This window comes from Portunus trituberculatus, chromosome 39 (assembly GCF_017591435.1).
Source record: "Portunus trituberculatus isolate SZX2019 chromosome 39, ASM1759143v1, whole genome shotgun sequence".
Taxonomy (NCBI): Eukaryota; Metazoa; Arthropoda; class Malacostraca; order Decapoda; family Portunidae; genus Portunus; species Portunus trituberculatus.
Window position 1 is genome coordinate 4869665 of NC_059293.1, and position 24466 is coordinate 4894130.

Here is a 24466-nt window from a genome sequence, read left to right on the forward strand (position 1 = left end):
TAATAGCTAAGGAAGAAACGAAAACATTGATAATTCTACCATAAATCATCAAAAATTTCCTTCAAAATTATCATGAATTAGATGTCTAAGTTTGGGTTTTAAACACATCGAGAATCTCATAAATTATATAACATCTCTCATTATCATCATATCTATCTGAGAATACATCTTGGATGTGAACAAAATTGTACGTTTCTCTCAGATGTTGGTGAAGATGCAGTGTTGTGCTACATGTCCTTCTGTTTGTATTTCACCAGAGGGACAAAGTCTTTCTTCTAATGGCAATCTCCCCCGACCCCTTCTGTTCCACTTTTCCACCTCTACTGCGAGGGAGTGGGCCGACACGCGGAATCTTCTGAACGCAGAGCTATAGTGTTTCTTTCCCTTGTAAGAGCATACTGAGTGAACAGAGAGGTCGGAGTTGATTTCTTTGTGTCATTCGTTTCCATGAAGTTCAATTTAAAATACTAACTTTTAACTCACTGACTCCCTCTGCAATGTCATCGTGCACAACATGTAACAAGTTGTCCATATAAATTCGTGTCTGGCAATCATGATCCATGGCAATCTTTAAGGACAGTGTAAGTGGCTCATCCTGCATTCTCTATCTTTCTTTCCACATTCTAGAAAAGAAATGCCTGTGCCTGCTCCTAACTAATGCATATAAGGATAGATAACCAGTCTCCAGGTAACAAACGTCATTACATCTAAGTCTTATCATAAACACTTCAGTGGCCAATTGTACAGTTTTATAACCGGTCTTAGATCCGCATTTTTTTTATTTGAAAAAGAATATATATATATATATATATTTTTTTTTTTTTTTTAAGGAAATAAACTTCATAACATGACCCATCCTAGAATCAGCATGATCCCTGACTAACGCCGAGACCCATCCACTGGTTGTGAAAGGGAAGCCAAGGTATACATTAGAGATGTATCGGATATCCGCATCCGCATTCGCATCCGCGGAACATCCGCATATTCTTTCACATCCGCATCCGCATCCGCATCCGCAGTTGTGATAAACTGAACATCCGCATCCGCATCCGCATCCGCATTTGTGATGTAATATACATCCGCATCCGCATCCGCATCCGCATTCAACAGAGGATGTGTGGATGCGGATGTGTGTGTGTATGCACAACCTATATATTATAGAGTAATATACTCGTAATATAGAGTATAGACACGCAGTTACAGATACAGACCAGCAGAGTACTGCCTGCTGCTTACAGACTTAGAGTTCAGACAGAGGTTAGAAATGTGTAGTAAATTTAGTGATGTGCGTCTAATGAATTAATTATCTAGTAAAACTAAAGCAAATAATATCACGGATTCATTTCCTTTCAAACTTACACAACGTAATGTGTCTAGAATTTAGGGGAAGGTCAGGAGGAGGGGGCGAATTTTACTTAGTGACTATGAAGTACAAACATAGTAAATAAACTGCAAACTGTGAATGGTGGAATGTTAGATACTTAGTAACACAGATGAGTGAGTCACTGTGTGTGTGTGTGTGTGTTGTGTGTGTGTGAGGAGGATGAAGAGGAGATAGAGAGGAGGCTTATCACCCTTGCTTGTCACTCTCACCCCGATGCCTTACTGCTGGAGAGAGAGAGAGAGAGAGAGAGAGAGAGAGAGAGAGAGAGAGAGAGAGAGATTGTAATGTGTTTCGTGTGGATGAGTAATGTCGTACATTGCAGTCTTATACCGTATTCCCACTTCACATGGTAGAATTCAGTGCTTCTTCTTTAAATACTTTTAATGCAAATGTTTCCATAATTATACAAATAATAATATTGAAAAAATATGGTCTGACGTTGAAACAGGCTTTTTTTTCGGGAGGGGGGAGGGTGCTCCTCTTGGTGAGAACGTTTGACGTAAAAAACATCCGCATCCGCATCCGCATCCGCGAGGATGTCATATTTTGATATCCGCATCCGCATTTGCATCCGCATTTTAGTAGAGACTGACATCCGCATCCGCATTTGCATCCGCAAAATGACATCGCATATACATCCGCATCCGCGGATGTCTGAAATTCGACATCCGATACATCTCTAGTATACATAGCGAGTTGCACCCTTCAACCACCAACCCTTCAATATGTATAGACTCGTAGTCCTCTGGTGTGCCGTGTATCACCAAAAATTTCAGTCTTATTTTAGAGGCGTTCACCTTCATACCGTACTCCACGCAAAATCGTGTCATAGGCAAAAGCTTCCTAATCATTCTTTTACGCGATGTTGACAGCAGTACAGTATCGTCCATGAGTACAGGATGTGTAACCATTTTAAAAATCAGTCATTCTCACAGTTTTCCTTCACTAATTTAATTAAATCATTAGCATAAATCACAAAAAAAGTAGGTAGGATGTAGGAGAGCCTTGGCGAACACCCAGGGTTGTAAAAAACACTGCAATACCAATGGCATTTTCAGTCACACTGTAGCTACAAGACTCCAATATCACCCAACATCACCATGCCACAACCCAAACGTTTCAATAGCCATATCAAAATGTATCTTGACACCAAATCGTAAGTTGGCTGAACTGAATAAAAGAAGCAAATATTTTTTTTTCTTTTTCTTTCTCACTTAATTAAAATACAGTGTCACAACGTGCTCTGAACAACCATGCCCTCTTTATGACCCCGCTTGCTCCCGATTCAGCGTGAACCAGCGTTCTAACCTCGAGCACAACACCATATTATCACATAATTTGGGAATGCTATTTATTATACTAATGCCTCGATCTATAGTTCCTTGCGTCTTTGCGATCACCTTTCTTATGTACGGTGAAAACTTTTGCCCTTGTCCAGGATATAGTGCTGTTCTTCATCTCTCTAACTCCATACACACAGCTTAGTGTAGTGGTTAGCACGCTCGACTCGCAATCGAGAGGCCCGGGTTCGAGTCCCGGCCCCTGTTCATCTAGCAGTATATAGGTACGGGGTGTAACTCGAGGGGTTGTGGCCTCGCTTTCCCGATGTGTGTTGTGTCACTTGTGTGTGTTGTGGTCTCAGTCCTACCCGAAGATCGGTCTATGAGCTCTGAGCTCGCTCCGTAATGGGGAAGACTGGCAGGATGACTAGCAGATAACCGAGGTGAATTACTCCAGCTTGCTCAATCTACTTATCTACACACAATCTCTCATTCCGATCCGATCCAAGATCAAAACCCAGATGATTCAGGCTGTGAAGGAGTGTCTGGAGAGAATGTGACGAGCTAGGTGTAGGGATAACAAATGAATAGAATGCTGCTCTTTTTTTTCTGCTTGTCGTTTTTTTTTTTTTTCCTCTATCGCTCCAAAGCGATCCCGAGCCACCTGTAGCATTAATATCAAGATCAAAATCAAGATTAATTGAAAACAAAATATTTATTTCAAATCGAGATCTACACAATTGGACACGGTGACGAGGGACAAGACACTGTTTAAACACCATGTCAAGCTCTACACAGATGGCTCCCACTCTCCATCACCACCCTCTACCGCTGCAGCCGTCTACGACCCCGTCACATCCATCTGCAGGATATGGCGATTCCCACCAGAGACAGACGTCCTGACAGCAGAGCTGCATGCCCTTCACCAGGCCGTCAACCACCTGCAGGTCTGTCATACCAAGAGCAAAGCAGTAATCTACACCGACTCCCTCTCCTCACCAGGGTTGCCAGATTTCCTTAGTGGAATTATCGTATTTTTCCTCAAAATTATCGTTTTTCCTTCAATTTATCGTACACTTATATCGTTTTTTGCCTAAATTATCGCATGTATTTTTACTACTAGAATTACACATGCTGAAATGCTAAAGTAATTTCATTTAGACTGATGATTATAATAAGGTGAAAACTTGAAAAAATAGTGAAGTCATGAACATTTATTATGGTTAAACATTGACATTTCTCTTAGAAATAAGATAAAAATCAAGAAAGCATAACAAAAATTATAAGCGTTATGCTTTAAACTTTAGGGAAAATACAAATAATGGAAATGAAAGAATTATCATCATCATCATCATCATAATAAAATTCCATACGCTGCACCTCCATCTCTGCTGCTATTCTAAGTATATTGTCATTTCCTCTTCTCCTCACATGACCAAACCACCTCAATCTTCATTAAGTGTACATACAAAGAATTAGGCTACTAAAATATTATTGTGTTGTATCATCCAACTGTACATTATCATATAACAGCTTACTGTTTCTTACCCGATTTAGCATGTCTTTAGATGGTGTAAATTTAACACATGATTCTTCACTTTTGACACACTCTGCTGACAACAAAGCACCATTTACAGTATCAGTGTTTAACTTGCATCTGATTTTTGTCTTGAACAAATTGATTTTGCTAAACACTCTTTCGCACTCTGCATTGGAGTGGGGTAAGCAAAGTACTGAAAGGGCAAAATCTGATAGCTCCAAAAGTTAGTGTCTCTCTGGAAAATGTTTACCCAAAACTTATCAGCATGCATTGTCTCATTGATGTTTAGTTCATTTTGAATGCTGGCAGAATTCTCCACTGATCATCAATTTTCTGAATTTATTGTCTGGTGGGACAATTGCAGGGAGAGCTACTATGAGAGGGTACAAAGAGGGGGTTACTTTCCTGAAAGAATTAGAGAGAGCATTTTCAGGAGTGAAGCAATTCAGCTTAGAGATTACAGTGTCTTTAAAATCATACCTTTTCTTTATTCCAACACATGCTGCAACTAAGAAGTTTACTATTATTTTCTAGTGATTTTCTCAAAACTATCGTACTTTATCGTACAATTTCACCAAATTATGGTACAAAACGTACGATAATGAGAATCACTATCGTATATCGTACTTGGGGCAAAATAATCGTACTTGTACGATAATTATCGTACGAATGGCAACCCTGGTTCTCTCCCACACAAGTATCCGAGGTAACGAGGTCGCCAACACCGCCGGTCCGCCGCCAAGATGGCTCTTTCAGAAGTAAACATTACCCCCTTCCCTCTGCCACTCTCCACCGCTAAGCGCCTCATATCACGAGTATGCCACTCTACCTTCGACACGGCCCTTGCCACTGGCCTCCGCGTCACCTCCATGGGCCAATATTGCCACAATTTTTCCCCACAGCCGTGGGTGAAGCAACAGTCCCGCGCCCTAGATGTAGCGTTTACCCGTCTCCGCCTGGGCCACACCACACTCAACGCACACCTGCACCGCCTCCGCCTGACGCCAGATCCCCACTGCCCCTGGTGCAGGTCCGTCCCGGAGACCATAGAACATTTCTTAGTACAGTGTCCCCGCTTCCATTCCCAGCGCTTCCTGCTACGATCACAACTTATCGCTCTCGGAGTTCCCACTCTTGACCTGCCCACTCTGCTGGCTGCGGCGGGTGTCCACCCTACAAAACAACACGCCGTTCTACGCCTCACCTGTGTCTTCCTGGAGAAGACGGGACAACTGTCACGCCTGTGAGCGTCTCACAGGACATCGCCAGGTCTCATAGGGCCCCTCCAGGGGAACCTGGCAGCCCTCAACAACAACGGACACGGTGACGGCAGTCACCAGACTGAGGATTGGCCACACCCGCCTCAATGCCCACCTGCACAGGCTGGGCATGACTGACTCTCCCCACTGCCGGCCTGGCGCTCTACCCAGCCTGACACCTCAGAACATCTGTTCGTGCACTGCCCTGCCCTTGTCACCACTCACACCGTGTGGCCCTCTTCCACTCACTGTCTGCTATTCACTCACACAGGCCAACACTGACTGCCCTCCTTGGTGGCTGCACAAATACCACTCATGCTTTCAAGACCCTCAACCTCACCAGGACCTTCCTACAGAAAACAAATCAACTCCACTGCGTATTGCTTGAACACGTCACTACTGCATATTGCATCTTTGGGACATTAAAGACTGTGACATACAGCCTGCACGGCCCCAACAAACCCCCAAGAAGAAGAAGAAGAAGAGATCTATACAACAACAGCTACTGTGACATCAATTAACATTCCAAACTCTGAACTGTTCAAGGAAGCTAAAGAGACACTCAATCCTTTGGTGGACAATGGACCCACTAATAGGACGTCACAGTTCACTGTCAGTCACCAGGCAGCACAAGGCAACAAAATATCTATCTCGTAAGGAAAAACAGAACCATTTGAACTGAGAATCACTTTTACTATTTTCTCTCCTTTTCTTACGTTTTATATTACTGTTCAGTAGTCTTTGGTTCAAAAGCCCATGAGAATATAAAATTACCCATGAATTAAGATAAAAAGTACTAGAATATGAAGTGGCCTCCACTGCCAACTGCAAGTTGTAATGGTTTAGACACCCTCATAAGAATCAGTGGACATTAGTGACCCTGATTGCACCAACAAGGAAGGAAGGATGAGCAGAGGAAGGCAGCTTGTTCAGGCTGGGATTGGGTACAGCACCCTGGCGTCCTTAGGCTGGCTGTATTTAGTTCAAGGAATCCCCTATGGACTACAAGACAAGTTTCTGCCTGTCCAGCTACGCTCTCTTGGCCTCAACTACTCCAGGTGAGTGACGTGCAGGCACACCTGGCTGCCACATTTTGGTAAAAGTAAGTTAATCTCGTATAATTGTAAATATTTACCCTTAAAGTCGGGTGGGATGAACATTACTGTGTAGTTCTGTAGACGATACATTTTTTATAATAATCTCTCCAATATTCATCCAATTTCTTTTCAAAATTAATTACATTTTCACCACTCAGTACAATTTCCTGCAGACTATTCCACACACTCACCACATGATTGCAAAACAAAAACTTGCTTTTTTCCTGTCAGGGTTGATGTTTGTTTAGCTTCTTTTGATGTCCTCTCATAATATGAGCTTAAAAAAAGTTCCTCGCATACTACATCATCACATCGTCATACGCTCCATCATGTCCCTCTTAGATCTTCTATAGGTCAAAGTAGGAAGATTCAATTTTTAAGTCTCATTATGATAGTTCTTTCAGCAATGGTAGCAAGTTTGGTGGCTTATCTCTGCACTGCCTCCACCATGTTCATATCTTTTTCTATAGGCACACCAAGTCTGCACTGCATATTTGAAGTGTGGGAACACCAATGCTACAAAAAAAGAGTCTTAAATATGTATTCATACAAGGCAGTGAAGGATCTTATCAGCCCAACTATTTTATTGCTTGCATTAACTTTCTAAGCTACACACTTTGTGAATTTCAATTCAGTATCAATCTGTATCCCAAGGTATTTTCCACATTTACTTCATTCAAATCTTTACTCATACTATATTTGATCTTCCTATCGTCATAACATCACTCTTCCTTGGGTGAAATCTAAGTAACTATTATTGGACCATTTCTTCATTCTCTGTTTGTCTTCCTGAAGAAGTTTATCATTCCTGCTTCTCTATAATATTATGAAATAATTTTGTTTCATCAGCATACAGGAACATTTCACTTTGCATTACAGAGTCAGGTAAATCATTTATGTAAATCACACACAAGAGTGCTCCTAGTACTGAGCCCTGAGCCATGCCACTTATTACCTCCCTCCATGCAGGCTTTACTCTCATTGACAATCACTAAGAAATTAACCTACATGTAAATTATTGCCTCCAATGTTATTGCATTTCAATTTCTCCTTCAAAACCTTAGATAATGTCTTCTGCCTTCATAAGATCACAGTTAATCACATCAATAGCTCCTCCCTTATTAATTGCCTGTGTCCTCTTGTCCATAACTGTGATCAACTGAAGCACTGTTGAGCATAAACCTGTATTGTTTACTACTTATAAAGTTATTCTCTTACAAGTGGAATAAGATCTTTTCTCTGATAAATTATTATAATAATTTACGTAACACACTTGTTAAACTCACTAGTCTGTAACTTCCAGGATTACTTCTGTCTTGCTTCTTATGATTGGCCATAATATTGGCTGATTGATGGTCATCAGGGATTCTCTTACATCTTAGCGACTCCATTAAAATAACCCTTAATGGATATACAAGTACTGCTAGAGTGTATATTTCTGGAAACATTATATTTCTTTACAAATTTGCATGTAGATTTTTGTAAAATATCTTGAGTACTTTTTTCAATTCACTACTCTAGATCACTTTTCCTCTTTTCTTTGTAAGATGGAAGCTATGACAGTTCCTGTTGCCATCCAACAGCAGGCAGGACAGTGAAGGCAAGCCAAGTTGTTGATTGAAATGCAGTGCATAAAAAACTATTGACAATAGCTTTTATAATGCAAAAATAAGTAAATGAATAAGAAAATAATAAGCTATTCAGAAAATAAAACTAAAGAAAATCTTAAGAGGAATGAAATAAAAGATAAGATGAAAACAGCCGCCTTTTTGAAATATTTCTTGAAAAATAAGTATTAGCTAACTAAGCAGCTTTGTCCACCACTCTACACCTCACATAACACTTACTCAACAAAAGTAACTTATCATAACCTAAGCTAATCCTTCAGGGTTGCAGAGCCTAACAAGAAGAACAGAGATTGTCTACCATAGCAACAATAGAACAGTCAGAAAGGAAAATTGAGATGAAGTTACAGGGAAAAGGATAGAAGGTGTAGGAAGGTAATTTGAGAAGTAAGGCTTTGTGCAAGACTCCATCTTATGATTTTGATTTGTCTAAGGCAACAGCAAAAGTTTCACCAAAATCCCCAAAACAAGATGATCAAGACTCAATAAAGAAAGCAATTACAAATTACATGTATCAAATTTTGGTAAATTTTTACAGCTAGACCAACAGCTCATTTCTGGATGAAACAATTTTTTCCTGGTAGATTTTGACATGTTTTGAATGAATCTGCACTTTGTTTCCATCACAAATCAGTATTTTTTTATTATTCCCTCCATCCCTTACAAATTTCCACCCCTGCTGCTCACCACCACCCTATTTTTAACTTTCTGTTTAACCAAAAGCAACCTAACCTAACCTAGCTAGTGTAACCTAGTTGAGACGACATGCACCACTGATAAGTCTTCCTCAGAACATAATTAACTTTAACACAATTAAGCTGATCAAACCAAAGCAAATTAGCCTAATCTGACTAATAATGCTAAGAAATTAATATAAAGTCTTTATCTTATTTCTCTTTGTAAAATCTGACAGTACAATTGACATAATGGAAGCAACATCCTGCATGTCCAGACATCTTCCATAGACTGATTCTCTTCATAAATCGCTCTGATTGGTTAGATTTATTATGTGTTATATTTATTGGTCAGTGGCTGCTTGCTAAAACAAAAGAACCAATCTCTGTCATTCATTTGCCGTGTATGTAAATAATGTGACAATACACACACACGAACAAATACACCCAATGGTGTTCCTCAGTGCCCAGCAGTCCATCACATAGTGGGCATCACTCGCTCTCCCCCAAACAGTGGTTAATTTTTTTTTTATTTTGTCAACATTATAAACAGTTTGCAAAGGGTATGTATGGGCTCAAATTACTCACAATAAAAAGCTCTACTCTATAAGATGAGAAGGGTAACAAAATTCATGTTGCTGTTAGTGTAAGAGTATGATTATGTCCAAGTTTTTTTTATCTACCAGGTCAAGTGTGTATGCATGTCAGATATTTGCAAATTTCACATTTTATTAAATCTAGTAGACATAGATAGAGAAAATAGTATTTTATAAGCCATCCAATCCCACATATCATTTCACAAACCTGGAAAGTGTCTGATGTACAGGTTTTGGTTTTGATAAGGTGGTGAGCATGGGATCAAGCAGACGTTCACATGTAGGTTTGAATCCCACCAAGTATAGCCTTCAAACTATGCCCTTTGTCAAGTGGTTTAAAGTTACTTACATGTCACCATGATAGCCAGGTTCTAGATGGTTTCACCAAAGATGCACTTGGGTGGTGATATGGACCCTAATATGGGTACCACTATAAATAAAATTGTTTGCGCCACTAATTGGTGGAACCTTAACAGCGCTTCTAATACTCTTCAAGTTACCTACAGGCGCTGTAGGCCAGGACATAGAAAAAAAAATCAATTAATAAATAGTGTTGTCAATTTCCAGTGTGTCATTGCTGAAGCTGCTGCTGGTGCCCTGGATTGCCAAGGGAGTCTGGGCACCACTGGTGGAGGTGTGTGGAGGAAAGCAATGTTGGCTCCTCATAGCCACCCTTGGTCTTGGAGCCTCTTCTCTAGCAGGTGATTTAAGAATCTCAGCTGGAATGCCTCACTTCTTGAAGAGTGCACACAGCAACAGTGGAGTGAGTGCCTTCACCCTAAACCATTCTGAGTTTTACCAAATTCTTTATGAAATAAATACATGTGTATCTTCTTGCAGCAGATGAGTCACTATGTAAGAATGACCTTTTAGTTCCTTGATTTTGAAAATGTAACCTTTATTTATTTCACATTATTTGGCAAAAAAAAACATTTAATTGATGCTGTGATTCTTAAATATTCAAAAGTTTGCTGAGAGGTATTGAATTCCTTGCTCCATGAAAAGTTTTAGCTTTGGTCGCTGCAAATATGTATTTTGCCAAATAGTAATAATAGAAAAAAAAAACAGTTTAGTTTCTTTTCCATTTTTAAAAGAGTCCAGTTTGAAAGATCCTATATATGTACATTTGTATGTACAGGCAATCCCCGTTTAACGAATGTTCACACAACAACATTTTGCTACAACGAGGTTTCCTTTTACTACCATCTGTTCGGATAACAAACATCAAACTCACTTTAACAAAATTTTATCCAGGTAATTATTTCCAAGTTTGAAAGCCCCACACAAGCCGACAGGCTTTTGAATACACCAGCACCTTTCGTGGACAAAATCCACACCACTCACTCCCCTACTCTTCCCTACTCTTAGTTCAAAGCAATAATAGCCTCCAGCATTAGCTCATCTTCCCTCGCTCAACATGCCACCAAAATGCCCTGGAACCAGCCCTGTAATGTCGCCTATCGTTGCTAAGAAGACCAGGAAGTCTCTTACTCACGAAGTGAAGCTGGATATTATTCACAGACACTAGAGAGGCGAGAAAACTATTGTTCTCAAAAACTGTGCTTTCATGCTTGCACCTTGCCTGACTAAACTCTTTCAACTTTGTCTGTCGATTTCTGCCTTTCCTTCTTGACATTTCTAATCCCTCAAACTATCGTCCTAAAGCTTTTAATCTCTTGCTTATCTAAAGTTTTTTAATCTATGCTGAATAGGAAGATTCTTAAACATCTGTCACTTCACAATCTTCTATCTGATTGCCAGTATGGCTTCCGTCAAGGTCGCTCTACTGGTGATCTTCTGGGTTTCCTTACTGAGTCTTGGTCATCCTCTTTTAGAGATTTTGGTGAAACATTTGATGTAGCGTTAGACATATCAAAAGCTTTTCATAGAGTCTGGCATAAAGCTTTGATTTCAAAACTGCCCTCCTACAGCTTCTATCCTTCTCTCTGCAGCTTTATCTCAAGTTTCCTTTCCGACCGTTCTATTGCTGCTATGGTAGACGGCCACTGTTCTTCTCCTAAATCTATTAATAGTGATGTTCCTCAGAGTTCTGTCCTGTCACCCTCTCTCTTTCTATTATTCATTAATGACCTTCTTAACCAAACTTCTTGCCCTATCCACTCCTACGTTGATGATACCACCCTACATCTTTCCATGTCCTTTCAGAGATGACCAACCCTTCAGGAAGTCAACAGATCATGCAGGGACACTACAGAACACCTGACTTCCGATCTTTCTAAGATTTCCGATTGGGGCAGAGAAAATCTAGTAGTTTTCAATGCCTCAAAAACTCAATTCCTCTATCTATCAACTTGACACAACCTTCCAGACAGCTATCCCCTCTTCTTCAGTGACACTCAACTGTCTCCCTCATCCAAACTGAATATCCTTAGTCTGTCCTTTATTCATAATATTAACTAGAAACTTCACATCTCATCTGTTGCTAAAACAGCTTCTATGAAGTTAGGCATTCTGAGACGTCTCCGACAGTTTTTCTCACGCCTCCAACTACTAACTCTGTACAGGGTTTTATCCGTCACTGTTTGGAGTATTCTTCACATGTTTGGGAGGGATTCCAGTCACACTAGATATGGTGGAATCAAAACCTTTTTGTCTCATCAACTCCTCTCCTCTGACTAGCTGTCTTCAGCCTCTTTATCACCGCTGAAATGTTGCATCTCTTTCTATATTTTATTGTTATTTTCATGCTAACTGTTCTACTGATCTTGCTGACTGCATGCCTCCCCTCCTCCTGCAGCCTCGCTGCACAAGGCTTTCTTTTTCCTCTCATCCCTATTCTGTACAACTCTCTAATGCAAGAGTTAACCAGTACGTTCAATCATTCATACTTTTTTTTTTTTTTTTTTTTTTAATGCCATGTGGGCTTTTTACGGGAATTTATGGGCTAAAGGGGATACTTTCACTGGTAAACTCTGGAACTCCTTCCCTGCATCTGTATTTTCAACTTCCTTGTCTTCTTTTAAGAGGGAGGTATCGAAGCATTTGCTCCCTAATTTGGCTGACGCTTTTCCTCTTTGTAGAGTGCCAGCACTCAAGTGGGCCTTTTTTAATCTTTTTTTTTTTTTTTTTTTTTTTCCATAAAAAAAAATGTGTCAGCCCTGTCCACTGGTAGCAACTTCGCAGGTGTGTGGTCTGAAGAAGCCCAATCACATGGTCTTTCACTTCTTTCTAGGTGACTTCATTCCAAGTATTCTTATCTTCCTCTTCTCCCTGAAAAATATCCACCAATCAAATTCTGGTCTCTGAATGTTGGTTTACCAAGTTACCCTCACTCATTCTGGCAGGATGTTCAAGTCACCTCAGTCTGCCTCTTCCCATCATCACAGTAATATGTTCAGCTCCCATTATCTTCAGTTTGCTGTCTTTGATCCCCTCCCCCAGGTCTGTTGTTCAGTAGTGGCCTGCATATCATCCTTATTTTCATCTGCTTTAGCTTATAGGTTGTATTTTTGCTTGCCCAAATTTTGCTGGCACATTTTTTTTTAAATGGTAAGCATAGCTTATAATTAAATTACACCAGCCAAGGTAATATTCCCAAGAATTTTCACCCTACTCAACTTTTCACCATTACACCAAATCCTCATTGGCCATCACTATATTGAAGGTTAGTTGTGCAAACTTGGCTAGATCTCTTCACATCAGGGTCTGATATCAGGGATGGTTCACCTGGTTCACCACAACAGACACATTCTCCTTCCTACATCTTATCTGATTGTTTGATCACACCAGATGCTTGACATCCTCCCATAAAGGCACTTGAGGCCTCAACAATTTATGCATTCACAGCTGCTCTCCACTGCAACCATGCTTATGTGGTCTGCAGACATTATTCGTGCTTTTAATGCTATATTCTTACTATCCATCCATCTTCATGGTGTTCTTCCCTCAAATCTTACAACAAATTTCACATCTCATTCTCTTAACTTGTTTACCATCACAGCACTCCATTTTTTATTTGACAAGTTAATTCTCTTACAAGATAACTTTTCCATTTTAGAAATACATAGATCAGCTAAAAGATTTGCTATTGTATTTAAAGTTTGAGATGTTGTTGAACTTCATTCATTGTATTTACAAGGAAAATATGCAAGATAAAGTTGCTGTGGATGTGTGGTATCACCATAGCTTCATATCCATGTCTGGAGCTGGCCAGCAGATAGCTTGCTGATGGACACCCATCCACCAAGGCTGTTTGTGTGCTGTGCACTTGCAGGCATGACCTAAGTTTGTAACCATTTTGAATTAGCAGTGCCTCTGTGAGTGGAACCTGTGTGGAGATAAAAATAATCCTTATCATTTCTCTAAAGGAAGCAGGGCACAAATTCAAGAAAATAAGTGGAATAATTGATTCAGCAAAATCAGTAGTGTGGGCCCTAATATGGGTACCACTATAAATAAAATTGCCTGCACTACTACTGAAAGCTGGACAGCTTCCCATACTCTTTCAACTTACCTACAGTTGCTGTAGGCCATAACAAAAAAAAAAAAAAAAGTCTCCTTCTCCATTGATATTATTTTTCTCATGTTGCTTCTTTCGTCCTTAAAACCGGAGAAATCCATTGTGGAGCTCCATTCACCTAAAAGCCTTAGTCCTAGTGGAGTTTCTATGGGGTTCATAGCCAGAGGCCGCACCGTTGTTTACATGGTCAGCAGCACCAATGCCACCTGGACTCTTATTTTCTTCATTTAAAAATTTATATTTTTTATTTTTTAACACAAAAATAGTTTGATACTGTGGAGACTGTGTGTTTGTGTGTATTTACCTAGTTGTATGAGTATTTTACAGGATTCAAGTGGGGCTCATAGTGTCGTGTCTCCATGTCTCCATTTATCTAGTTTTTCCTTAAAGTTATGTGCTGTAACCACTTCATTATTCAATGCATTCCACTTCACCATCATTCCGTGTGGAAAACTGTATTTTCCAATATCCTTCACACACTGCCTCGTCCTAATTTTCTTTACATGTCCTCTTGCCCTTCCATCTTCTTTGTTTATCTTTTCAATGCCATTGACTATCTTGTTCATTGTTATTAGGTCCCCATGTTCTTTTCTATCTTGTAAGGTTGGTAGTCCTATTTCCTCCAGTCGTTCTTCATATGTTAGGTCCTTTAGTTCCAGCACCATCTTTGTAGCAGTCTTCTGTATTCTTTCTAATTTTCTTATATCCTTTTTAGAGCTCGGAGACCACACCACTGCTGCATATTCCAGTCTTGGATGTATCATGCTTGTGATGATTTTTTTCATCATATCTTTGTCCATGTATTGAAATGCCACTCTTATATTAGTTAATATTTTATATGATAATCCAAATATCTTGCTTATGTGTTTTTGGGGGCTCATATTTTCCTGTATAATCACTCCCAGATCTTTTTCCTCTTTAGTCTTCATTATTTGTTCCTCTCCCATCAAATAATTCCATACCTGTCTTTTGCTCTTTCCTAGTTCCATTATGTGACATTTCTTGGCATTAAACTCCAATTTCCACTTCCTGCAACAGCAGACAGTCCTCCCTGGTTTTGATAACTCTTAGCAGCTTTGCATCATCAGCAAATAAATTCATATAACTGTTTACCCCAATGTGAATGTTATTTACATAAATCTGAAACATAATGTGGGCTAACACTGACCCTTGTGGCACTCTGCTTGTTACTTTACCCCAAGATGAGTATGTATCTCTAATCATAGTTCTCATCTCCCTATCCTTCAAATAATTTCTTGTCCATTCTAGCAAAGTTCCTCACAGTTCTCTTATGTTCTCTAGTTTCCAAAGTAGTCTTCCATGAGGGACTTTATCAAAAGCCTTTTTTGAATCCAGGTATACTGGGTCCACCCATCTGTCTCTGTATCCAGTCCTGCAATACTTTGATACACATGACCTCCCTGTCCTGAACCCAAATTGTTTGTTCAATATAACTTGTTCCTCTTCTAGAAATTTAACTCATTTTCATTTGATAATTATTTCACGCAACTTCCCCAAAACACTTGTAAGTGACAATGGTCTGTAGTTTAGTGGTTCAGTTGCCTTTCCTCCTTTAAATATCAGTATTACGTTGGCTCTCTTCCATTCTAGTGGAACTTTCCCTTCATTTATTGAACTTGTAATTATTTCCAAAATTGGATCGAGTAATTGTTCTTTACATTCTTTCAACACCCAGTCTGATACACCATCTGGCCCCATTGCTTTTCTGACTTCCAACTTATCCAATAATCTTTCAATATCCTCCTTGTGCACTGCAATCTCCTGTAATCCTTGGCAATTCAATGTCCTATTAAGTTCTGTGAAATCTTCTGCAGTGAATACCGTTTTGAAGCTTTCATTCATTATTTCACACATTTCCTTCTCTGTTTGGTATGTCTTTCCTTCTTTAATTATTTTTTCAATTGTTTCCTTATTCTTTGTTTTACCATTTATAAACTTGTAGAAAAGTTTAGGTTCATCTTTGCTTTTATTCACCACATCTTTCTCAAAGTTTCTTTCTTCCTCTCTCCTTACTCGAATATACTCATTTCTGGCATCTTTGTACTGCCGTTTGTTAAAGTCATTTCTCTGTTTTATGAGTTTCTTCCACACTTTATCATTTGCCTTTTTCGCTTGTATACATCCACCATTGTACCAAGCGTGTATTTTTTTCTTAACTATAGAAAGGTACATATTTTTTTACTCCATTATATTTCTGTAAGAATATTTCATATTTCTCTTGTATTGTCTTTCCATACATAATGTTTCTCCACTCAGTATCAGCAAAAAAGATTCTTAATTTTTCAAAATCTGCTCTTGCATAATTTAATCTCTCTCCTTTCTAGTCATCTCTGTAACTTATCTCATCCTCCTCCTGTATTTGCATCTCTAATGTCACATGATCACTTCTTTGCATTGGATTAAGGTATTGTATGATTGGTGGTGGCTATAGTTTCTTTGTGAATACTAGGTCAAGCAACTATGGTTCTTCTTCCCCCCTGTACCTTGTTGACTCCTCCACCCACTGATCCATTGTATTAACCATAGTCAACTGTAACACTTTCTCGCTCCACTGCCCAGCATTATCCATTACTTCCATCTCTCTCCAGTTTACTGTTTTATATTTAAAGTCTCCAAGTAAAAGTATTCTTCTATCTCTTCTTATCATGTTGTCTAGGCACTTTATCACCTCTCTTTGAGTATCTTCACATTCTTCAGTTACCCATGTATTTTTCTTGGGTGGCATATATGTAACTATGATTTTTCTCACCACTTCCTCTGTTTTGATTGTTACTCCCATTACTTCCACTTTGTCCTCTCCATATTGCACATCCTCCTCACATATATTATCACAAACCATTATTAGCACTCGTCCTCCTCATTTATCCATCCTGTCTCTCCTCCAGCTATTATATCCCTTCTCTTTAAAGTTAACGTGGATCTTTTCTCTTAATTTTGTTTCAACAATGCACATTACATTCAGCTTTTTCTCTTTCAAATAATCCCTAACCTCCAACATGCTGGATAACAATCCATTTATATTAGTACAAGTCAGTATACATGTGTGTGTGTGTGTAATAATAATAATAATATATGGTTTATTAGTTTGGCAATGTAAAAAATTACACTGAAAATGTACAGGGGGGGGGGACATTAACACAATGAACTAAAACTAACCTAACTATGGATCTAACTTAACCTAGAAAGCACTTATGTATGTGTGTGTGTGTGTGTGTGTGTGTGTGTGTGTGTGTGTGTGTGTGTGTGTGTGTGTGTGTGTGTATTCACCTAGTTGTAATTTTACAGGGCCTGGGTATCATACTCGTGTGGCCCCGTCTCCATATCTACACACATCCAACTTTCCTTTAAAACTATGCACACTCCTTGCTGACACCACCTCCTCACTCAAACCATTCCACACCTCCACACATCTTTGTGGGAAACTATATTTTTCACATCCTTCAAGCATATTCCCTTGGCTATCTTTTTACTATGCGATCTTGTAGTTCTACTTAAGTTTTCCTCTCTCAACATCATTTGCTCATTATCCACTTCATCCAGTCCATTCAACAGTTTATAAACCTGTATTAAATCTCCTCTTCTCTTCTTTGTTCCAAGGTAGGCAAATTCATTTCTTTTAATCTCTCCTCATAGGTCATTTCTGCCAATTCCGGAACCATTTTTGTTGCCATTCTCTGCAATCTCTCCAACTTCCTTATATGCTTCTTTTTATAAGGGGACCAAACCACTCCAGCATATTCCAATCTTGGTCTAATTACCATACTAATTAATTTCTTCATCATATCTTTATCCATATAATGGAAGGCTAATCCAATATTTTTATCAAATTATACGTTTCTCCAAACATCTTATCAATATGAGCCTCAAACTGCCCATGGTCTTGTATTATCACTCCCAAATCCTTTTCCTTTTCCACCTTTTTCAACACTACTTCTTCACCCATCTTATATGACCCTCTTGGCCGTCTTCCACTCTTTCCCATCTCCATCACATGACTTTTGCTCAGATTAAATTCCATTTGCCACCTCTTGCTCCACTCCCAAATCTTATACAGGTCTGCCTGTAAAATTTCACAATCTTCTTCACTCTTCACACACCTACACAACTTCGCATCATCCGCAAACAAATTAATATAACTGTTTACTCCTCTGGCATGTCATTTATATATACCAGGAAAAGTATTGGTGCCAGCACTGAGCCTTGTGGGACTCCACTCTCCACCACCAACCAGTCCGACCTTGCATCCCTTATTACCGTTCTCATCTCCCTCCATCTCAAGTAGTTTTCCATCCACTTTAACACTTTTCCTTTCAGTCCTCCATAAATCTCTACTTTCCATAACAGTCTCTCGTGAGGTACCTTGTCAAAAGCTTTCTTTAAATCCAAATATACACAGTTCATCCATCCTCTCTCTCCTGTATTTTGTCAACCACTCTTGAATAAAAGCTCAGTAGATTTGTTACACATGACCTCCCTTTCCTGAAGCCAAATTGATGATCCGATAATAACTTATGATCCTCCAGGAACCGTATCCAATATTGTGTGTGTGTGTGTGTTTACCTAGTTGTATTTACGTAGTTGTAGTTTTACAGGGCCTGGGCTTTATGCTCGTGTGGCCCCATCTGCATATCTATACTTATCCAATTTTTCTTTAAAACTATGTACACTTGTTGCTGACACCACTTCCTCACTCACACTGTTCCAAGTCTCAACACATCTTTGCGGGAAACTATATTTTTTAACATCTCTCAGACATCTTCCTCAGTTTCGTACTATGTGATCTTGTGCTTCTAATGTCATATTCTTCTCTCAGGATTAGTTTCTCATTATCCACTTCATCCATTCCGTTAATCAATTTTTAAACTTGTATCAGATCCCCTCTCTCTTTTCTCTGTTCCAGGGTTGGTAGATCCATAGCGTTTAGTCTCTCTTCATATGTCATCCCTTTAAATTCTGGAACCATTCTTGTAGCCATTTTTTGTAGTCTCTCAATTTCTTTATTTGTTTCTTTTTATGGGGGGTCCACACAACTCCTGCATATTCCAATCTGGGTCTTATTTTAGTACTTATCAATTTCTTCATCATTTCTTTGTCCATGTAGTGAAATGCTAATCCAATATTCCTAAGCAAATTATGTCTCTCTGAAAATTGTGTGTGTGTGTGTGTGTGTGTGTGTGTGTGTGTGTGTGTGTGCGTGCGTGCGCGCGCATGCATTTGCATGACAGACTGACAAGATGGGAGGGTGAGAGCAACAAAGATGTGTATGAGACATGGTATGAGTGTCTGTACAAGCAGTGTAAATTGTAGTGGTAGAATGAGTGGATTGGAAAACACTGAGATGATGTGCCATATTGAAAAGAGGAAGAGTATGTAAAGAAAGTATACATATGTATGTGGGTGAAGTAGAAGGTAGTGATAGGAGAGGAAGACCAATTGTAAGGAATGATAGAGTATAGGAGTGGGCACATGTGTGGTGTCAGTAGCGGCTAAACACTTGTACAGACAGGAAGTGAATGAGAAGACAGGGAGTTGTGGAGGCTCTGTTGCCATGGTCACACCCTTGAGAATGCTGTCCATGTCACAAGGATAGAACATGGTTGATTCACAATAAAGTAAGCCAATACCTGTCAGTGCTCTAGGAGTTAGTTCAGAATCACAAGAATCTTACCTTCCCTTCTATTCATTGCATTTATGAATCTATTGCATAATTGAAATAATTGTATCAATATATAATGTAAAATAAAAAAATACACATAAATGACAAAAATGTATTTTTGACAATGAAAAAATTAAAGGTGAGGATTACTGAAGATGAGAAGGGAAACCAAGATTTGTCAGATGTTATGAATGAGAAGTTATATGTGATTTCGTAAAGATAAGGACAGTGAAGCTTGTCTTGGCCAGGAAAGAGTTAGGGGAGTTCAAGTCAGAATGTGGAGGCAGAGTTCAAGCAGTGATGTTCATGCTTCTCCCTCAGGTTCTGCCGTGGCCCCAGATGACATGGTGAGTCTGGGAGTGATGCTGCTCTGTCTCAACCTGTGCTCTGCTGTCCAGGACGTGGCGGTAGACGGCCTGGCCCTGCATCTCCTGCCCGACGACCATCTCAGCATCGGCAACACTCTGCAGGTGAGAGACTTGCAGAAAAGGTGAGAAGTGGCTCCATTATAGCTTTATTTTCTATTTAATTTTAAATTTTCTAGATTTCTGTCACCAGAGATTTGACTCAAGCATCACACACTAACCATTCACAATCAGTCCACAAACTCAAACCTATTAATTAAGTGGCTTCTTTACAGTTTACTTCTTTCTTTATTATTCATCTGCTTTTTATTTTATTTTGTTTCATCTTATTTTCTATTTTATTATTTTTTTTCTAGTCCTCTGTCTCCAGACATGACTCTGGCACTCAAACAAACCAGACATCTCAGACATCAGTCCACTAACTCATACACTGTTGTCCGCAACCACAATTCATGATTTTATTTTGAATACCATTAGAATATTTTGATAAGTTTAAGATAATTTAGATAATCAGAAGGTGAATGTATGTGTAGAAATAATGTTCCAAGCAGACTCCTTTGTGGAACATAACATGATCCTTGAGTGTGCATAGAATAGAAGAGAGAGGGAAAAATGGTGGAGAGAAAAGTGATTGGTGCAGGACAGTGGATGACAGGATGTGGGATGTGGTGACTGCCAGGCCAGTGAGAGGAATGGTTGAAGGGTGAGGTCAGTGTGCTGTGGTAATCGAGGTGGCAATGAGGGACAGATGGAAGTATGGTTGGAATGATTGTAGAAAGAGGGTGCAGTTTTCTTTTTTTTCTATTTATTTTTTATTTATTGTAAGAGCTGAGGGTCACTGGCTAAGGGCAGCAAAAAATATTGAGAAAAAAAAAAAAAACATTGGATGCAACAGGACACCAGTTCCCAAACAGACTGGCTTAAAGATAGATCAAATGATTAGTGTCTTGAAACCTCACACTTAAAAGAGTTCAAGCAGTAGGAAGGTGGAAATCCAGAAACAGGCAGGGAGTTTGGAAGTTTATCAGAGAAAGGGATGAATGGTTGAAAGTATTGATTAATTTTTAACCCTTGCCTTAGAGAGGTGGACAGAATAGGAGTGAAGTTGCAGGATGGGAGGCATGCATTTAACAAAATCAGAGCAGCAGTTTCATTGAAAGTAGTGGTAAAAGATAGCAATAGATAGTGATGAGAAAAGCTGGAGACAATCAATTAGAGGAGAGGAGTTGATATGACAAAAAAACCTTTTGATTCTGTCTAAAAGAGCAATGGGTGCTCCACAACATATCCAATTCACAAATTATTTATCCAGAAAGGATGTAATGAATGAACTCAGCAACACAAAACTCATCTGAACACACAGTTTACACTGTGCAGTTTTTTGTCACTGATCTGGTGAGGAAAGCCTTATAGAGTGACACAGAGAAGAGCAACTCACTACCAAAATGAAAGTAACCATAACACTTAGACATTTTGCTTCTGAGGAAAACTAATGGGAAAATGTAGTTGTGATGGGTTAGTGGGTTATCGAGAGAGCCACAAGTGACTCACAATTATTCCTAAGCATTGAAAATTTTTGTTTAGATCAAGGTTCTTTAAGAGGATGACATTTAACTCTTTCCAAAGATGGAAATACTGTCTTGCCCACTGTGTTGTCTCCAAATACTGTACATAAAAGGAAAGGAAGTATTTGTTGAAAATTAATTAGTAATATTTAGTTGCTATTGCTTTTCCTTTTAGCATTTGAAATAAAGTACAGTATTACCCCAAGTTACACCCACCTCAGTTTACATTCAGACTGGTTTACCCCCTTTCCTGACGACCAGAATTTGCACCAGCTTCCACCCACACTATTAGTGGTTCCACGAATGAAGTACATGTGTCAATGTGTCCTTGTGATTTGCCTGTGTGATGTGTAGAATGACTATTTATAGTCCTTGTTTGATCACTACAGCTGGTGAGGTAAACAATGTGTTGGGATGGAATCCCATGTTAAATTTTCCTGGATTATGAAATCTTGAGTGAAATCAATAGAGCTATAGTATACCCAGACTATTTATTGGTGCTCAAGGTGTTCACCGTAGAATCTACTAGCACTGTGCCACCTCTACCTCAGGGCGACTGACTATGGCCAGCAGGGCACAGCCGCAGCTTGTGAACACAACTCCACACGGTCTATATGAGTTATCAAGTGGAGCCAGTGGCATTCCAAAGTTCCTCAGGGGCCCCAAGCAAAAAATTTGAAATGGGCTCTCATTTACAAGTTAGAGGCAGGTAGGGAAGCTCCAAGTTTGACTCAGGGGGTCCCTTCAGGGTAGTATTACAAACAGCCAAATTCATGAGGTCTACACCCTGTGACAGCACAGCTGTGTGCAGTGCCTGATTGTGTCAAATCGATTGATTGGAACTCGCAGGGCCCTTGCTTTTTTGGGCAAGTTGGGGCCCCAAGCAAATGCTTAGTGTGCTTGACTGTAAGGAACATGGAATGAAATATTTATTACACCGTCCTTTTTCTATCAAATCAAAAGCATATAAAAAAAAGGTGTTGTATATAATAACATCTATTTTTTGTACAATTAAGGCAAAATAAAATGACTGAAGAGGTGCTGGCTTAAGGTCTGTTGCTGAAATGATGAGGCATCAACATGATGGCCTAACTTTGTGTGATGCCAAACTTGCTGTTCTGCAGCTTTGGTCATCAGCTATAAAACTTGGTAAGATTTGTATTCTGTCACCTGACTTACAATAAATTCCTAGGTAAAAAAAAAGAGTCAAGGCCTTGGTGATTGTTTTGGTTTAGAGTCATTCACTGAGTACTCTGTCAGGCATTCAACATTCTACTGCTTTCTTTCATGGTTGCTTTTAGCCTGTTTCTCCGTGTTTTGAAGTAAGAGGCATTACAGCTTCCCTGAGTACGTCTACACTTGTGGACTCTATCATTGAGGAGAGTATTTTTAGGTATTATTCCTACCAAAATAGTTATGCCATCATGCATTTTGTCTGCTATGTTAAGTACAACTGTTTATTTATTTTTTTGTATCTTCTCAGGTTGTGCTATATAAAGTTGGATGTCTAGTAGGTGGGGCTGGACTCACATATCTTCTTATGTGCACCAACTGGACTATTACCTTCACTAGTCTAGCAGCTGTGTACATGACAACTGCTGCATGGGTGTACTGCCTCTCATTCAAAAATCCCTTGTCTTCAAAGTTTTCATCTGAAGAAAAAGGAATGGAAGACACTGATTTGCTCAATGAAAAAGAAAAGAAAGACCAATTCCTTGCCAAAGAAAAGACTTCACAAGGACAGTCAGATGTGGTCATGGTGAAAAGAATATTCAGTATTATGAGAGAAGTGGTGAGTTCATCAGGGGCAGTTTGGGTGAGCTTGTATGTGTTGCTGTACAAGATGGGTGAGAGAGGTGCCATAAACAACATGCCTCTGTACCTTTTGGATAAGGGATTTTCAAAGGAAAGTTTGGCATTTTGGAATGGAACAGTTTGCCAGGGACTCTCAGTGCTCGGATCTATTTACGGAGGAGTTGCATTAAAGAAGTCCCATTGTCCTATTAAAGCTGTTATTTTGAGGTATTCAAGTCATAGATTCATTCTCATATTCACTCAATGTATCCTTATTTTCCTGTTAGAGCAGCATCCAAGTAAAAGTTATATTTCTATGTTGCAATATATGAGCATTGGATCCCTATGTCTGCTGAGTTTCAATAGCGGCGTGATATCAACAGTCACATTCACATTCATGATGGTGAAGAGCAGGGAGTGCCGCCAAGAGTCACAGGCCAGCCATTACAGTGTGCTGGCTTCGATTGAGGTGGCCGGAAAGCTGATATTTGCATCATTCGCTGGGTTTGTTATAGACAATTATGGAATCCTATGGTCATTTTCTTTATTTGCATTTCTGTGTATACTTCCAATTGTAGTCATCTATGCAGCACCTTGTTCTCTGTACTCAAATATGAAAAGAGAATAAAGTTATCTACAAAGTGTTCTGTTTCATAGTCATTATACAACAACTATGTGTTATCTTTTACATTTTCATTTGCACACACACACACACACAGTATTAGCACCAATACTTTTCCTCATATATATAAACGACATGCCAGAAGGAGTGAACAGCTACATAAATCTGTTTGCAGATGGTACGAAACTGTGCAGAGTTATAAAGCAAAATGAGGAATGTGAAATACTGCAGGAAGACCTAAATAAGATCTGGGAATGGAGTAAAAAGTGGGAAATGGAATTCAATGTGGACAAAAGCCATGTCATGGAAATGGGAAAGAGTGAAAGACGACCCTTGGGAATCTATAAGATGGGAGATAGAGTAGAACTGGAGAAAGTAAAAAAGGAAAAGGACTTAGGAGTGATGATGGAAGAAAACAATCAACCGGTAAACCATATTGATAGAATTTTCAGAGAGACATATTTGCTAAGGAATATTGGAGTAACATTTCACTACATGGACAAAGAAA

General features: G+C 39.3%; 1 protein-coding gene across 2 annotated transcripts; it reads left to right on the forward strand.

Annotated features, from left to right (window-relative positions):
- Positions 1 to 6073: 6073 nt before the first annotated feature.
- On the forward strand, positions 6074 to 23978 carry LOC123515627 (major facilitator superfamily domain-containing protein 3-like). 2 transcript variants are annotated; one of them, XM_045274425.1, is made up of 4 exons: positions 6074 to 6521; positions 10023 to 10156; positions 19934 to 20082; positions 23026 to 23978. In XM_045274425.1, the coding sequence occupies exons 1-4, from the start codon at positions 6370 to 6372 to the stop codon at positions 23962 to 23964; spliced, it is 1374 nt and encodes a 457-aa protein (XP_045130360.1). In that variant the 5' UTR covers positions 6074 to 6369; the 3' UTR covers positions 23965 to 23978. The 2 variants fall into 2 exon arrangements, with proteins under 2 accessions (XP_045130360.1, XP_045130361.1); XM_045274426.1 differs by lacking the exon at positions 10023 to 10156.
- Positions 23979 to 24466: the final 488 nt, after the last annotated feature.